Consider the following 18065-nt stretch of genomic DNA (forward strand, 5'->3'; position numbering starts at 1 on the left):
TGCCAAATATTGTAGAAGATGGGGGAAGAGTTTGTCTAACTTTACAGAGAACCATCAATTAATCTAAAGATCCCAAAAATGACATTAAATACAAGTACAATTCGGTTGGAGCTGATGTTTGTCTCAAGATCATTTGGGAGATAGATTCGGATCTCAGAGTCACACTTGCTTCACAGGGACATGAAAGGAACTTTGCATTACAGGTAGTCCTTAACTTACAACAGTTTGTTTAGTGACCGTTCAAAGTTCGAACGGCCCTGAAAAATATGATTCATGACTGTTTTCCCCACTTATGGCCCTTGCAGCATCCCCCATGGTCACATGATCAAAATTCAGTCACTTGGCAACTGGTTCATATGGTATTTATGATGGTTGCAGTGCCCCGGGGTGACGTGGTTCACTTTTGTGACCTTCTGACAAGCAAAGTCAATGGGAAAGCCAGATTCGCTTAACAACCATGTAACTTAACCATTAGTACCGTATCTTTTGGAGTATAAGACACACCTTTTTCCCTCAAAAAGAGAGGCTGAAAATCTGGGTGCATCTTATACACTGAATACAGCATTTTTGGCCTCTTGAAATGCCGCCCCCTTCACCAAAATGGCCGTGCCTAGCCGTTAGGAGGCTTCCAGAGTGCTCCTGGGGGCTGGGGAGGGCAGAAATGAGCGAAATATGGGCTGTTTTTTGCCCCCCCCCCCCCCCCCCGGCTCCAGGAGCACTCCATAAGCCTCCTAACGGCTAGGCATCCCCTTTTTTGGGACAAAAAATGGGCCCATTTTTGCAAAAACCGGGCCGTTTTGGGGAGGTCTGCAGAGTGCAAAACCTTTTTTAAAAAATTTGCCTCTTCAAAATCTTGGTGCGTCTTATACTCCGAAAAATATGGTAACTGTTATTTAACAGGTGCAATGATTCCCTTAACAACAGTGGCAAGGAAGTCATAAAATCGGGCAAAACGCACTTAACAAATGTTTCACTTAGTAACATAAATTTGGGGCTCAATTGTGGTCGTAAGTTGAGGACTACCTGTATTTTTGGCACTTGGCCGTCCTCTAGCCAATGGTGTTGTTACTGGCAAATCCTTTCAACCCAGAACACCCTTCGGTTAGCTTTGTAGGTGCTTCTGACATGAATTGGGAGAGCCTTAGGTAAGAACAGTTCTCCGATTGCCCCTTGAACTGACTATTACTTAGAATATTTTTCCCCTCATTAATTTTCATACAGCTGAATTACCGCAAGGACTTTCTTTCCATGCTTCTTCCAAGGAATCGATCGTCCCTTGAATTCTCGCAAGCAGGCTGGGAGAAGCGTTCTGGAGGAGATCTCTTTGATATCAAGAGAGTGATTAAATTACCATAAAAGAAATAACTTTATTAAAGAAAAAGTGTCAAATACCATTTTATTTCAGGGACTTTTCCTTTTGAGAGGGGAGCTGGCTGGATAAGAGAAGCTACTGCTTTTTAAAAATACGTTTTTTTAAAAAAATATTTCTATCCCTTTACAATGGCTTCAATATCAGAATATATAAATATTGTAGTGAGTAATTAAAAACGGAGCCTGTTCAATCTTAGCCTTAGTCACAACATCTCAACCATCTCTTTTGAACAGATGTTTCTAAATTGGAGGAGAAAACTCCATCCTTCTTCCATCCTTCCAAGGTGGGTAAAATGGGGGAATGATGCTGACTCTGTAAACTGCTTAGAGAGGGCTGTAAAGCACTGTGGAAGGATTTATAAGTCTAAGACAGGGGTCTTCAAACTATGTCCCATGAGCAGAATACAGCACGCTGAAACTATTAATCTGGCCCGCACGCAGTGGTGAAATTCAAATTTTTTTACTACCAATTCTGTGGGCGTAGCTTGGTGGGCATGGTGTGGCTTGGGGATGTGGAATGGGAAGGATACTGCAAAATCTCAATTCCCACCCCACTCTGGGGCCAGCCAGAGGTGGTATTCGCTGGTTCTCCGAACTACTCAAAATTTCCGCTCCCGGTTCTCCAGAACCTGTCACACCCTGCTGAATTTCACCCCTGTTCACCCGGGACCATAAGGCTGCCCCGCCCTCATCACCCCACCTACCTGCTGGCCCCTACCCGCCTTCTAGAAGCCAAGGAGGCCAAAAATGGGACACACAGAGTCCCCGGGAGGTAAAAAACGGCCCCGTTTTGGGACAGCAAAGTGATTCTAGAAGCCAAGGAGGGAGCCAGCCTCCAGAGAGAGAGAGAGAGAGAGGGACACACACACACACACACACACACACACAAACAGAAGTCCCTCACCCCACACCCCACCCCCAAGGCAGCCACATCCCTTCACTAACCTGGTTTCCACCCCCAGGAGCATAACGAATTAAAGTTGAATTTGTTTGTATTGTTTAATGGACTGCTAAATTGGCCACGCACGTCAAGTCACGTGCCCACCTAGCCATGCCCACCCAGCCAGTCTGGCCCTCCAACAGGTTGAGGGACCATGAATTGTCCCCCTCTTTAAAAAGTTTGAGGACTCCTGGTCTAAGTGCTATTGTTATCATCAGCCGAGGTGAAGAAGGATGCTGAGAGCCGTAATTCATCCAGATCTGGAAAACCAGGGTATCAATGGTCATGCTTCATTCATTCAATAGTCATGCCTAGATCCCATCTTTAGTGGTTGTTATGTCTAGGGAGATTCTCAATCATCCATGCCATGGTTGTCCCAAGGGTTTTTTGTTTTGTTTTTTCACAAAAAAAAGCAACTGGACTTTCTTGTTTTTTTTTCCCCTTGAAAACATTTCACTTCTCATCCAAGAAGCTTCTTCATCCAAACTCTTCTCATCCAAGAAGTGTCAGGGTTCCAAAAAGCATCCAAAAGTAAATCAGAGTCCAAGGAAAAGCATTCCTCAAAGTTCCAATTTATTAAGAGAGCCATGTTGGCACCTATGGGAAAACCCAAATCTGAAAGCTTCCTCGTTTTCCCCACCCAGTTGAAAGTTCAAGATCTTGCCCTCCCCCCCACAAGTCCATCACATGGTCCAATTTTCCACTGCCATGCTGGCAATTCCACCCTTCCATTTCCGATCACGTACAGAGGTACAAAGACAAAGGATGACCTTGGCTTTCTAGAAAGAATGTTGTTATGGCTACATATCATCTAACTCTGTACAATCCCTCCTCCCCTTTTCCCACAACAGAAAATGCATAGTAGAATAATAGAAAGTGTGGCAGGCCAAAGATCCAAAAAGAAAGATGGCTGCAGGCCTGACAAGAAGCTTCTGAAGAAGTTGTGAAGAAGGAAGAAAACAACTGAGGAAGTCCAGTTGGGATATCTTTTCCGGTTTATCATCTCTGACAACTCCTTACCCAGGTGAGGATCCCGGGAAAACCTTTTTGAGTGACGTAATCATGTGGCTGACTGCTTGTTCCAGACTGTCCGATGACAGGAAGTCAATCTCAAAGGAAGAGGTATCCGTGTCTATGACAATCTGGATAAGATGGAAGAAACATGAGAAGGAGGTAGAGGTAGTTCTCAACATACAACTGTTTGTTTTAGTGACAGTTTGAAGTCACACCACCACTGAAAATTGTGACTTGGGACCAGTCCTTCTACTTGCAACTGCTGCAGCATCCTCACACAGTCACATAATTAAAATCCGGGTGCTTGGCAACCAACATGTATTGATAATGGTTTGTCAACCCTTAAGCTGGCCTGACCGAAGCCATCTGAGAGCTTCAGTGTTGCCACACTGGAGCTGAGGGATGGATGGAGGGGAATAGAGATAGCTGGGGGTTTGTAGCGGCATTTCGGGAAGCCAAAGTCTCGTACCATTGCAAGCAAAGATTTGAGGCCTGATTCAAGGCAAGAACTTATGACAATTTCTTTGGCGCATTCGCCAAAGGAAAGAAAAGAGTTTCTCCAAGAAGATACCATAAACTCAACCGGCAGGGGTGGGCGAAAAGCATATGAGCCACGGTGGCGCAGTGGTGAGAGTGCAGTACTGCAAGCTACTTCTGCCGGCTGCCTGCAGAAGTTCAAATCTCACCACGCTCAAGATTGACTCAGCCTTCCATCCTTCTGAGGTGGGTAAAATGAGGACCCAAATTGTTGGGGGCAATAGGCCAGGGGTGTCCAAACTTGGGAACTTTAAGACTTGTGGACTTCAACTCCCAGAATTCCCCAGCCGGCTGGCTGGGGAATTCTAGGAGTTGAAGTCCACAAGTCTTAAAGTTCCCAAGTTTGGACACCCCTGCAATAGGCTGACTCTGTAAAGCGCTTAGAGAGGGCTGTGAAAGCAACGTAAAGCAGTATATAAGTCTGAGTGATATTGCTACTGCTATATTTTATAGAGGGGGAAGCAGATCACACAGTCCGTCCCCCAACCTCAACGTACCTTTCCAGCTTCTTTCATTTTGATCAACTGCACAGCTAGGAAGCTGAAGCTAACGTGGACCTGTGAAGAGAAATGCACAAGTGTTATTCTAGACTTGCTTTTGGCCGTAACGAGCAGATAGCTAAACACAGGAACAAGAAGCTCAAATACAAAGCCCAAAGAAGGTATAAAACCCACCCACTCTCAACTCCATTTTGTCAGCTGCCCAGAATCACAAGTGATTCTGCTTCATCAATAAACCTCTCTTTCCAATCAGTCTCCATGTTGTTTCCAGCGTCTTTCTTCCAGCTTGGAATTGAACCGGATAGATTTTCCTTCCAACAGCTGCATGGGACTAAACTAAGAAAACAGCACCTGATTGCTAAGTCAATAAGGCTAAGGACAAAATAGGACTTAAGGCACCTTGAGAGGAAGCTTTGCCATCACCACCAATGCTCGCCAAGGCATCAAAACCTATACAGAGAGAGAGGAAGAGAGAGACACTGAAAGACACTGAAAAAGTAAAGAGATCTCCTTGATTGGTTTCCATCCATTGTTTCTTGACTGGCCTTCTGATGCTTTGGAAAATAATTTGGCCGCCTCTTCTTTGTGGCAGCCTCTCAAATATAGAAATACTGCTGTGACGTCACCTCTAATTCTTCTTTTCTTTAGACCCCAAATTACTATGAAGAGAACCAATATATGGCATTCTGCAGTTTGGCCCCCCTTCTGAAGCAGGAAATGAATGAGACTGATTGCTTTGTAGCTGGTTTATATTAATTAACCAGCACTTAAAATCCAGAAAAGGGACACTTGTTCAATTGTTTAGAGCTGTTGTTCTCAACCTTTGCAGCTGGAAAATACGTTGGACTTCAACTCCCAGAATTCTTCGCTGGCTGAGGAATTCTGGGAGTCGAAGTCCACATATCTTCAAGCTTCGATCCATGAGAAACACAGATTTAGAGAGCTGAGTGTACACAATTGTTTTATGTTCTGAACATGCTTTGATATAAAAGATCACTATCCCATTTTTTTTCTAAGTAATGAAATAACAACAGATATAGCATACAATGTAGTATTCCTTGGTACTTCTTAAGTCTTAATAACGTAGCTCCATAATTTATGCAGCTCAGTAGCAAATGAGCTAGTGTTCATCTAATTGGCTCCTTGTGAGCAGATACAATCGGAGTACGGTGTGACTCACAACCTGGTCTGTGCTGAGACCGCTGGAGGAAGAGTCAAATGTCTCCATGCAAATCTAATTTACTGCAGTCAAATCGGAAAGGAGGGATCCGGCTGCAGTAAGATCTTTCACCTTGTTTTAATTAGGCATGATATTTCCCTTATGTTGGATACCAGTACATGCACAACTGGTTTAGTGATTATTTGAGGTTATGACACCTATCACCAAAGCTATTGCAAACAGGTTCCGGAGTTCCAGTGGTTGAATACCCATACATGACTGTATTTTGGACGCTTGGCAAGTGATTCAATTTTATGGCCATTTGCAGCATGCTGCAATCACATGACCACAATTTTTAATGGGTTGGATTTTTTGGGTGTAGTTCTGGCCTACTCAGCTAATTTTTAGCTAAAAACACCCATAGGAATACATTCATTTCCTTAACAACAACTGCAATATGTATGCATGTATGTATGTATGTATGTATGTATGTATGTATGTATGTATGTATGCATGTATTTGTGTTACAACCCCTGGTATGCCCAAATATGGGAGGGAACTCACTACTCCCCCTTTCCGTCTATCGGCTCACTGCAGGAGACCATCCAGGCAGAAAACCATATTTTTAATGTTGCTTTTTACAAATACAACACACACACACACACACACTGTATAATATTATATTTCATATAAAAATCCAGGCTCCCTTACGATCATAAGTTGAGAACTACCTGTACACGTGTTTGAACTGAGCAGATATTACACGAAGGGACAAACAAACCCACAGAAATGTCAGATGGCAATAAGAGTTGAACAGTGGGATGCAAATGGCCTTTTTCCATTCATTCTTTCTGTTAAAATTATGATAAATCTATGCTGTCAACCAAAAATGACTTTTTAAAGGACTTCAAGTCCATAGTGTTGTCTGTTTCCACGCAGGAATTATGCCCACATACACAGCAACACGGTGGCTCGGTGGCTAAGACACTGAGCTTGTCAATCAGAAAGGTTGGCGATTCAAACCCCTAGTGCCGCTAGAGTGAGCTTCCGTTACTTGTCCCAGCTTCTGCCAATCTAGCAGTTCAAAAGCATATAAAAATGCAAGTAGAAAAATAGGAACCACTTTGGTGGGAAGGCAACAGCATTCTGTGCGCCTTCGGCATTTAGTCATGCTGGCCACATGACCACGGAGACGTCTTCGGACAGCGCTGGCTCTTCGGCTTTGAAACGGAGATGAGCACCGCCCCCTAGAGTCGGGAACGACTAGCACATACGTGCGAGGGGAACCTTTACCTTTACACATTAAACTGACAAATAAAAAAATAAATAAACCACACGTACGTACCAGGATAATGTCTTCCACTTTGGACTTGATGTGGAATTGAGCATCCAGTAAGACAAACTCCTGTGTCCCTAAGAAATTAGTGATGCTTTCTGAAAAAAACATAAATAGATAAATGGAACTGGGAGAACACTCACAAATAAACAATACAAATAAACTTCCAAAGGTTTCTTAGAAAAGGATACTTTGCTGCTGTAGGGAGAAGATCTGGCATTGTCTTTCATTAAAATTTAGCTAGTTTATGGTATGGCTAGTTAGTGGGATAGTTCTCCATATATTTTGGCCTACAACTTCATCAGCCCTTCTGCCAACTAACTGCAGCTAGTAGGACTTGAAATCAAATTTATGAAGGAATTAATGCTAAAGAAACCTGGACTGGAAGAACGAGCTCAACTTATACGAAATGCAGCAATAAACTATAGGTAGGGGTTCAGTGGCTAAGACGCTGAGCTTGTTGATCAGAAAGGTCGGCAGTTGGGCGTTTGAATCCCTAGTGTCGCATAACGGAGTGAGCTCCCGTTACTTGTCCCAGCTTCTGCCAACCTAGCAGTTCGAAAGCATGTAAAAAATGCAAGTAGAAAAATAAGAACCACCTTTGGTGGGAAGGTAACAGCATTCCATGTGCCTTCGACATTTAGTCATGCCGGCCACATGACCACAGAGACGTCTTCGGACAGCGCTGGCTCTTTGGCTTTGAAACAGAGATGAGCACTGCCCCCTAGAGCTGAGAACAGCTAGCATATATGTGCGAGGGGAACCTTTATCGTAGTCCTCCACTTACAACTGATCATTTAATGATGGTTTAAAGCTACAACGGCACTGAAAAAAGTGGTTTTTGACCATTTTTCACACTTGCAATGGTCGTACTATCCCTACGGTCACGTGATCAAAATCTGGGCACTGGCAACTGGCATGTATTTATGACAGTTGCAGTGTCCTGGGCCCATTTGTAACCTTTCTAGCTGGCGTCTGACAGGTGAAGTCCTGGGGGTGGGGAATCCAGATTCGCTTAATCATCATCCTCTTTTAACAACCCCATAATCTCTTGCGGGGTAGAGTCTGGGAAACTGAATGGAGCTGAGTGTTTACTGGCCGGATGCCCTTCCATGTTGCCAAGGCGGAGTTTTTTTTTTCAGCAGATATATTCGCATTGTGCCCAGAGAGAGAAATATCTGCCTCTACCTAGGATGAAATTCACAGCCTCCTGATTGTGAGGCGAGAGCTCCACCTCTAGGCCATCGCACCACTCATCCAGATTCGCTTAATGAACGTATGATTCACTTAACAACTGCAGCGATTTATCTAATAAGTGTGGCACAAAAAAGGTCGTAAAATGGTGCAAAACTTACTTAACAACTTCTTTGCTGAGCAATGAAAATTTTAGGCTGAGTTGTGGTCAAGGATGGGCAGTAATCAGTATAGATTACAGAATTCACCTTCTTAATTCTCATACGACAATAAGCTATTACATTGTTTTAACTGTGGTCGAGTTAAAATCAAGTGGCCAGGTGTACAGGTAACCACAGAACACGAGGCACTGTTTATAACTAAAACTAACAATGGGACAATGGGCTGGGCAACCCTCCTCTTCTTTAGATAGATGTTTTGCTTATTACAATTATTTGCATACTGCCCAACCCCAAAAGTCAAGCTATAACAAAGACCTGACATAGAACAGCAATTTAAAGGAAGTAAATCAGCCAAATGTCCCAAACACCAGCCTCTGGAAGGAGGTCAGAATAAAATGATTTGTATGACCTTGTGGAAGGTCAACCGGGAGGTGGTAAGGTGTATCTCCATGATAGGGAGGTGTACAGCAATAGGGCTACCGTGCAGTGGTAGGATTCAATTTTTTTCACTACCGGTTCTGTGGGTGTGGCTTGGTGGGCATGGCGTGGCAAGGATACTGCAAAATCCCCATTCCCTCCTGAACAGCTGGGACTCAGGAGGCAGAGAATAGATGGGGGTTTGACCACTCAGAGGTGGTATTTACTGGTTCTACGAACTACTCAAATTTTCTGCTACCGATTCTCTAAAACTGGTCACAACCTGCTGAATACCACTTCTGCTATCATGGAGAAAACGTATCTCTAGATCAGTGGTTCTCAACCTTCCCAACGCTGCGACCCTTTAATACAGTTCCTCATGTTGTGGTGACCCCCAACCATCAAATTGGTGTCTCGGTTCCTAAGACCATCGAAAATATGTGTTTTCTGATGGTCTTAGGCGACCCCTGTGAAAGGGTCATTCGACTCCCAAAGGGGTCCCGACCCACAGGTTGAGAACCATGGCTCTAGATCCTAAGTTTAGAGGGGGTGTATGTTGAATCCCTAAACAGCAGCTGCCTCTGTGATCTCAAAGAAGTGGAAGAATTATTCCAAAGGAAACAATGCAGACCAGCCATGGAAAGTTGAGTTACTTTAAAGATAAACTGACATGGAATTGGGACTTTATTTTTAAATCTATATTTTAAAAAAACCATGTTTCAATGTTTTGAGAAAAAAAAGATGAGGAACATCGCACAGTTGAGAACGATGCCCACTTTGCATCGAGCTCAGAAGCCGACCAGGAACTCCCTTTCCAGCTGCTGCTGCGTCTCATCCACCTGAAGGTCCCAAATAGTCTCCAAAGGTAGGTCAGGTAGATCATGCAGCAGCAGCCCAATTATGCAGTCATGAAGGCAAGGTATGAAGGCACCGTTCTTTTATAGGAAGCATAATGCTTGCATTCAGAGCTTGTGGGAGCTCCATCACTGGAGGCTTTTACGAAGAGAGTGGACAGCCACTTGAATGGAATGGCATAGCGTCTCCTGCTGGAGCAAGGGGTTGGACTAGAAGACCTCTAAGTCCCCTTCTGACTCTATTCTTCTGTATTCTGAATAGATCGGCGGTTTTTCTGTGCTCAGCCTGAAAAGTTCAAGATCCAAAATTTGCATTTGCACAACTGTTCTTTTAGGTGTGACTTAGCAGGTTGCGCAGCTTCGTTCATTCAGAAAGTTTAGGATACGCTGATACAGCGTAGGATGCAAATTCAGGAACCAAGTTAAATGCGTTTTGCAAGCCCAGCCCAAATTCTGTTTATCTCTTGCATGCATCTTGTAAAGGATAACAGCGGTGATGGGAAGAGATATAAATTCATTCTTGCGAATCTTCAGGCTGATCTAATTTGCATTCAGATACATGTGCAAAATTAAAAATTAAAAAATAAAAAACGGCAGCACGTTTAATTTTGGTCTACAAATCTTGAGCTATCTTTCTCCCATCAGCACACGACATTGTCAGGAAACATAAATAAGGATCCGGTCACAGTATGCCCTGATCCAGTGAGTGTTTTTCATTTTTTTGTGATTTATTCAGTTTGTAGACTGCCTGATTCTCAATGGCTCTGGATGGCTCACAAGAAAACATAAAAAAGCACAGCAATAAAAGAAGACGCAAGGATGGCACAACCAGCAGCAATCAAAACACATCCAGTCCTTCAAAAGGATTCTACCCATCCTAATCAAAGGTCCTCTGAAACACCTCTAAGGTGGGATCCACCTGAATCATGAGCTTCTAGACCAGGGGTGTCAAACTCGATTTCATTGACGGCCGCATCAGGGTTGTGTTTGTGATCTTGGGGGTCTGGGGTGGGCATGGCCAGCTCGACATCACTAGTGTCGAGGGCAATTGTGGTTGCCCAATGCTTTGCCAGCGAAAATGGGCTCCCAAGCTCCGTTTTCAGCTGCAGCGGCCTCCTGCAACCTGTTCTGATCTAGGCTTCCCAAGAGCATGAAGCAGACTCCTCATCCCGATAAAACCCCTTTTATTTAGGTTAAAGGGACTTCCTCTCCAGCAAAATCCCAGCCAACTGTCTTTCAAGAGATTTCACAACTACAGACCTTTATCAGGCTTGAAGAGCTGCCAGGCTGATATCTTCTAAATGCCAAGCAATTACGTGGCAAGAAGTCAGGAACGGATCTTCACCCTAATGAATTGAACTAATTGTCTCCTGTAAACTCCACTCCCCTTTAGCTCCTCTTTACTCCCTATGGAAGGGGCCATTCACAGTCCACTTGTGGCCTTACTCCTGATTTGACCCTTGTTCCTTAGCTGTTCCAACCTCCTGGCAGCTCTACGGATGTGCACGTTGGGAATAGGCCCCAGCTGTTCTTCTGCCCCACTGATGTCTGACTCCAAAGGCAGCTGATAACCGTCTCCGACGCAGAGCCTTCCCCAGACTCCAGGACTGGCCCACGTTCTTCCCAAACCTCCTCACTGTCTGACTCTGCCACCAGCTCCGCTGGCTACCGGTGGGCCACAACATAACCCTCTGCCAGTGAAAATGGAGCTCAGGAGCACTGCAGGTGGCCCTCCTGAGCTCTGTTTTCACTGGCAGAGGCAACGCGGGCCAGTCCTTCGCTGTTTCCAGGGCAGCCCTACTGGCCAGGTCTAAGTACCCCGTGGGCCGGATCTGGCTCCTGGGCCTGAGTTTGACACCCGTGTTCCAGACTTTCCAGAGCGACCAAGACATTGTGTGTCTTCATTTAACCATAAGATATAAAAACTGCTGCAAACGGAGAATGTAATTTGTCATATCCTGTTTTGCTTTGTTTCATGCAAGTGAACATTAACCATTGTCAATCAAAGGGAATTGACACGCTGATCACGATTTCTTTTTCCGCTCCTGCAGGTTGTAAATTTGACAACAATCGGATGGTATGCTGTAGCAGAAGATTTTTGCTGGGAGAGAGATGGCAACGGGATCTTCAAATAAATTTTGTGATTATGGAATGGGTCTTAAGTCTTTCGGAGTCCCTCTGTTTTGAGTTTCTGTAGGAGCTGTTGAAGGCTGAGGGCCAAGAGCCCAGTATACAGTATATAAGAGACAGAGGTAAAAAAAAATATGTTGCCTGTGGCTACTGGAGCCAGCTTACAAAAACACAGATGACCACTAACTAGCAGCAAAGAATTGGAATTATTTCTTTAGTGTCATCTAGTGGTCATCTGAATTTTGGCAGCCTTGAACCAATAGCCTCCATATTAGTTAGTTCATTTACATTTTATGGAGAGTACCTAACCAGCTTGTCGATCAGAAAGGTCGGCAGTTTGGTGGTTCGAATCCCTAGCGCCGCGTAACGGAGTGAGCTCCCGTTACTTGTCCCAGCTTTTGCCAACCTAGCAGTTCGAAAGCACGCAAAAAATGCAAGTAGAAAAAATAGGGACCACCTTTGGTGGGAAGGGAACAGCGTTCCGTGTGCCTTCAGCGTTGAGTCATGCCAGTCACATGACCACGGAGATATCTTCAGTGTTCCGTGCGCCTTTGGCATTTAGTCATGCCAGCCGCACGACCACGGAGACGTCTTCAGACAGTGCTGGCTCTTTGGCTTTGAAACGGAAATGAACACCGCTCCCTAGAGTCAGGAACGACTAGCACATATGTACGAGGGGAACCTTTACCTTTACCTAACCAGCTACATCTAGGGAATTAGTTATTAGCTGTAGAATACAAGATAAACCAACATCAACCAACATTTCTGAACATTGGACATCGACTCTTGGACTACTTCGATTCACTTGAAAGAAATTGCTCATCTTCCTACCTACACACCCACCCACACACACACACACTCACACTCCCCTTAATAAACAAGCCCATCAAATATGTCAGCTTCGAAAGTAAGCTCCGAATCACCATTTTTGAGAACTTTATCAAATGGGGACACCAGAAAGATAGAGGGAAGTTTTCCTAAGCACCCGATGAGCATCCTGAAGAGGTGAGTAATTGTAGCAGCCTCCTGGCCTTCTTTGCTTATGCTGAGTAGGTCAAAGAAAAGAGAACTTTGCTTACCATGCAGTTCCTCAGATCTCTCTTTGAAGGAGGCAGCCATCTTCTGACCTTCTGCAGAGACCTACTTGGAAGGAAGTGAAGTTTCCGTCAGGCTCAGGCACAGCAGGTTACCAGGGCACAAGATGACAGTTTGTGTTGCCTTACCTCTTCCCCCACCTCCCCTTACCTTGAACTGCCTCTTCCTGTCTTCCAGCCACTTCAACTTAAAGTAAGCCCCGAGTAGGGAAGCAGCAGACACCCCAGGTGCATTTTGCAAGAGCAAGTAAGGAGGTAGCAGAGGCACCGCAGGTGGGAATCTATTTGTCCTCCTACACACTGTATGCAAAGTCAGAAGCTCATTGCAATAAGATAAATGACTAATTAAGCAGCCCCGGTTGATGAGTGAAAGCAGGGACTTGTGAAGCACCACCTCTCTCCTGCAAAACAGCAGCCTGAACCTTGGCTTCTCCTATTATTCACCCAGCTGTTGAAGGCTTCAAGAGCAATTAGTGGTGGAAGACCAATGGCTCTCCAGGAATGGCTGAACTACAAGCCCCAGCATCCTTCATGATTGAGGAGAGTTGCTGAGGTAATTCAACAGCCTTTGGAAAGCCAGAAATGTGCCCTTGTAAGATTTAGCCAAATTCATAGGAAGGACTACCAATTATGAAATAAAAGTACATAAGCTCCTCTCTTGGACAGGAATGCTTCATTTTAGGGATTCGGGAGCTAATTACTCCATGATCTGGGATTCCAAAATCCAGAAGTATTTCATGAGAAGAGTCCTCCACTCCTCTGCTCGCAATAGAATTCCCTTATGCCACCAGGCTCAAAATGTTGACCTTGGACAACCTGGAACTACGCTGCCTATGGTCTGACATAAGCATAGTACACAAAATTGTCTGCTACAACGTCCTATCTGTCAACAACTACTTCAGCTTCAACCTCAATAATACTCGGGCAAACAGTAGATGCAAACTCAGGGTAAACCACTCCAAACTCAACTGCAGAAAATACAACTTCAGCAACAGTGTGGTCAACACCTGGAATGCTCTACCTGACTCTGTTGTCACATCCTCAAACCCCCACAGCTTTAACCTTAAACTATCTACCGTGGACCTCGCCCCATTCCTAAGAGGTCTGTAAGGAGGTGTGCATAAGGGCCCCAGCGTGCCTACCATCCCTGTCCTGCTGCCCCCATTTATTTGTACTCATTTCCCTTTTTCATGTCCATGTTTATACTTATACCTGTTAGCTTGTACATGTTTGACAAACAAAATAAAATAAAATAAATAAATAAGAATATAAGATCTGGGATTGAGTTGCCATGGGCGAATAGGTGGCAATATAAATTCGATAAATAAACAAAACATAAATTAATAAAGCTAAAACAGACTGAAATCCACACATAGTTCCAATGCTCCAGTAAACCACCATTGTTTCGATTCGGCTAACAACCAACGCAAGGTCTAGGCCCTTAAGAAAACTGGAGTTCACCAGGAACTAGATAGCTCTGCTGGTGTGAACTCTGTTTAATTCTCAAAAACTCATATCTGGATTCAGACTTTAATGCTAACATTATTTTCAACTAGGGGTTCTGGTTGGTGGGTCTCTGGGTTACTGACAAAGCAGTTTCAATTTAAGTTTGAGGCTTCCTAGTTCTGCTTGGAGTGATTAACAAATAAGACAAACTTTCATCCTCTCTTCCCCCCAAATATTTTTATTTTGATGGTTCTGATACTCCATTTCTGGAGAACATTTGGGATGTAGATCTGTTAGCACTGGCTACCTGTTTCTGCAATTAGGGAGTCACCATTCTAGAAAACCTCAGAACAATACCAGAGAGTAATTCGTTCCTGACTGTTTTATAGACTTCCTACAAATGCACAATTTGTTTTAATTTCATTCAACTCTGCAGAGTTCATGGTACCCGTTTAAAAGACAGAGTAATCAGAATATGTTCAGAGGAAACTACACACACACACACACACACACACACACACACACAAATAAATAAATAAATCATGGCTCTGTGTGTGTGCATCTTCCAGCATAACTCTGGAACGCCTCGAGCAATTTCAACCAAACACAGAAGACTTACCCTCTGGAAAAAAATATTGTGGGGGTAAGGCACTCCTAAAACCCCTCGGGGTGTGTGTTCTGTAAAGATGCAGTCTGTTGTGCTTTAAAATGGCTTCTACTGTACAGCGCAGTGGAGTTGCCATAGTAATGGCTTCACAGTACTCCAGAAGGGGGCTCCCACTAGTAAGGGGGAAAATCCAACATTAGAAATTATGTTTGGTCGGGGCCTTTCCCCCCTGTAAATAAATATCTGGGCAATCCTGGGTTATTGGCTAGCCTAGTATATAATTCTGGTAATCAAGCCATATAAATAATAGTTGAAGAAACTATCCTTTAAGTTGGAAAAGAGGAGCGAAAGTGTTGTATAAGTCTATATTTTTCTAAAAGGTGATTGGCTTTCAAGTGGCTCAACCACCACTCTACTGAAACCAAAGGCAGGATAGATTTGCGTAAATTTAAAAGAAATGATATTCAGGCTGAAAATTTAAAAATTTATCACCAGCGTAGTAATATATGCTTAAAGACTAAAAGAAACTTGCTTTTGAAGTTCAAAACAGGAAATCACAACAGGTGTAATGAAAAACTTGCTGAGCCCCAATATGTGGGCGATACATGGAATGTTTAATTTGCTAAGTTCCAAACCGCACACCACCAGTGAGCAGAGACTGCGAATTTCAATACATCACTCAGGTCTGCTAACTTTTAGCATCGGTCTACATGGAGTCAGGGAGAAAGCTCTGAAGAATTTCCTCATAAACTCAGAACAGGCTGGGCTCAAAGATCCCATTCAGCTCTGAAAACTTTAACCACCTTTATTGAATTAACTGTAATGGCTGAGGTCCCCATGATAAACTAATGTGGAGGAGTTTATTAAGATTATTGTTTAGCTTCATCTTCCATCACTGAATCATTGCAAAGCTGCCCAACAATACGACTCATGGAAACATCCCACAAACTATTCCGAGAGCATATTTATTTTCTGTTATTATTAAATTAACAAACACTATCTTAAATTTCTGCAAACATTTCTAAGCCTAGAGTTCTGTTTGGTTTTGAATACAGAAGCATAAAAATGCAACCCTTTTTGAATTCGGAATGATATCAAAAAGCACGCAGGGAAGAAAATCTGTGGAATATATTCTTTATTCTAGATTTGCAAGGCTGAGACTTAAAGACTGCAACCACTTTAGAAAACAGTGTTAATTAACTGTCCCTGATCCAGAATATTCTAACAATATATCTAAGTGCAAAAAGAGCGGTGGTAACATGCACGGCAATGCAAAAACAAGACAGAAAGATCTGCACATGGATTAGAGAACTATAAAAGTAAAGGTTCCCCTCGCACATATGTGCTAGTCGTTCCTGACTCTAGGGGGCGCTGCTCATCTCCGTTTCAAAGCCGAAGAGCCAGCGCTGTCCGAAGACATCTCCGTGGTCAAATGGCTGGCATGACTAAATGCCAAAGGCGCATGGAACGCTGTTACCTTCCCGCCAAAGGTGGTCCCTATTTTTCTACTTGCATTTTTCTATGCTTTCAAACTGCTGGGTCAGCAGAAGCTGGGAAAAGTAATGGGAGCTCACTTCATTACGTGGCACTCGGGATTTGAAACCGGCAAACTGCCTTCTGATCGACAAGCTCAGCATCTTAGCCACTGAGCGACCGCATCCCTAAATGAAAGTATATGATATCAAGAGAGCAGTGGTGGGCTCCTACTGGTTCGGTCGAACCGTTAGTGGTTTGGCGGCCTGGGTCGCTGGAAATGGCAGCAACCCAGGCCTGCCACGCCCCTGAACTGGTTCTCCTGGCACCACCATCTTGTTTTTTGCTTCTGCGCACGCGCAGAAATTTTATTGCACTGCACATGTGCGTGCAGTGCACATCAAGTGGGCCCATGAGTGAATGGGCAGTAGTGCCGGCCGGAACCCACCCCTGCAAGAGAGTAAAAGAATTGAAATGGAAATGGGCTGGTCATATAGCAAGGATTGATGGCAGGTGGACCGAGGCAGTCAGAATGGATCCCTCTTGATAATCGTTTCCACGAAAGACACCTAAAACAAGATGGAATGACATCAGCAAGTATTGTGGGGCCAATTGGCAAGAGACAGCTTGATTGGAAACATGCGGAGGGAGGCCTTCATCCTGCAGTGGATAGGCAATGGCTAAAATGGTGGTGATGATGGTATCTCCCCTTTAATCGTATTCTGCAACACCAGGTCCTCCTAAATATAATAATCAAAGCAATTCAACAAAGTCCAACATTGATTAGGCTTTGCAATGTTCATAACAGATAGTCCGTTGCCTTACCTGAATGGCTGTTCTCTGGGGAATTCAAGCATAGGTTAAATTCAGCCCATTAGCCTAGAGACTGAGTTGAAAAGTCTTGACCATGCATCTCCTTGGCTTCTGGATTCACCGGTTGGAGAATCCAAGCCAGTTTAGTCATATCCACAATATTAAAAAATGGAGTAGGGCAAAGTCTTGAATGTCTTCCTTAGGCTAGACTGAGTTAAAAAACTGGCTTCCAGAAGCCAACAGGCGTGGTCAAGACTTTTTTCAACTCAGTCTCTAGGCTAATAGGCTGAATTTAACCCATGCTTGGATTCTCCAAGCAGCGCCCAGGAGAAGGCCTGTTGGCTTAGCTCCCCGCCCACCAGTTTCAAAGAATAAAAAGCTCAGATCTTCCAGGCAGTAAAAAATTGAAAAACTGCAGCACTCTCGTAAAATGACGTTTTCTTAAAACAGGCAATCTGTTAATACAGGGGTCGCCAAATTTGGCAACATTTAAGGCTTGTGGACTTCAACTCCCAGAATTCCTCAGCCAGCCATATATGCTGGGAGTTGAAGTCCATTAAAGTCTTAAAGTTGACAAGTTTGGAGACTTCTGTTTTAAGTGAAGAAGCTGTATAGCAGACAAGCTTCAGTTGCATAGAAATTGCAACTGGAGTTTTGCGAAGAACGGCAAGGTTTTGATATAATTGCCCCCAACCAAAGTCGGCGTGTGTGTAGGCATGCCAAAAGTGCACACACAGCCTTGTGAGATTTCAAGAACCCTAGTATACTTTTATTACCTTGCAAGGTTTTGGCACTCTCAAGCAAGTTTTGGGTAGGGATGAAAAAGACTCTCAAGGATTTGTCAATGTTTAAACTATTTTTTAAATAGGGATTTGCAGGTATTATCCAAGGGTGTTTGCACTAAGATACTCTTCTTCCTTTTTAAAAATAAAAACTATAGGTTGAATTGCATTTTGGCATGAATATCATGCAATCATGGAATATTGCACATCTCCCTAACTAGAAATGTACAGCTCTTG

The 18065-nt window shown here is 43.9% G+C and overlaps 1 protein-coding gene across 4 annotated transcripts in view; it reads right to left on the reverse strand.

The window, feature by feature from the left end:
- CARMIL2 (capping protein regulator and myosin 1 linker 2) overlaps positions 1 to 17284 on the reverse strand; it is a 75191-nt gene extending 57907 nt beyond the window's left edge. For 2 of the 4 annotated variants that reach the window (XM_081962934.1, XM_081962931.1), the window contains exons 1-7: positions 12859 to 13169; positions 12693 to 12753; positions 6867 to 6955; positions 4762 to 4812; positions 4360 to 4419; positions 3332 to 3453; positions 1231 to 1322 (exon numbers count right to left, since the gene is read on the reverse strand). In XM_081962934.1, the coding sequence (XP_081819060.1) occupies positions 1231 to 1322; positions 3332 to 3453; positions 4360 to 4419; positions 4762 to 4812; positions 6867 to 6955; positions 12693 to 12732 (454 nt within the window). In that variant the 5' untranslated portion in view covers positions 12733 to 12753; positions 12859 to 13169. Of the gene's footprint in view, positions 1 to 1230; positions 1323 to 3331; positions 3454 to 4359; positions 4420 to 4761; positions 4813 to 6866; positions 6956 to 12692; positions 12757 to 12858; positions 13170 to 17058 lie in introns of those variants that run through there. The other 2 variants (XM_081962933.1, XM_081962932.1) reach the window with 2 other exon arrangements.
- Between the last annotated feature and the right edge of the window lie 781 nt (positions 17285 to 18065).

Source organism: Natrix helvetica (assembly GCF_964273705.1).
Source record: "Natrix helvetica genome assembly, chromosome: 10".
NCBI classification, from domain to species: Eukaryota; Metazoa; Chordata; class Lepidosauria; order Squamata; family Natricidae; genus Natrix; species Natrix helvetica.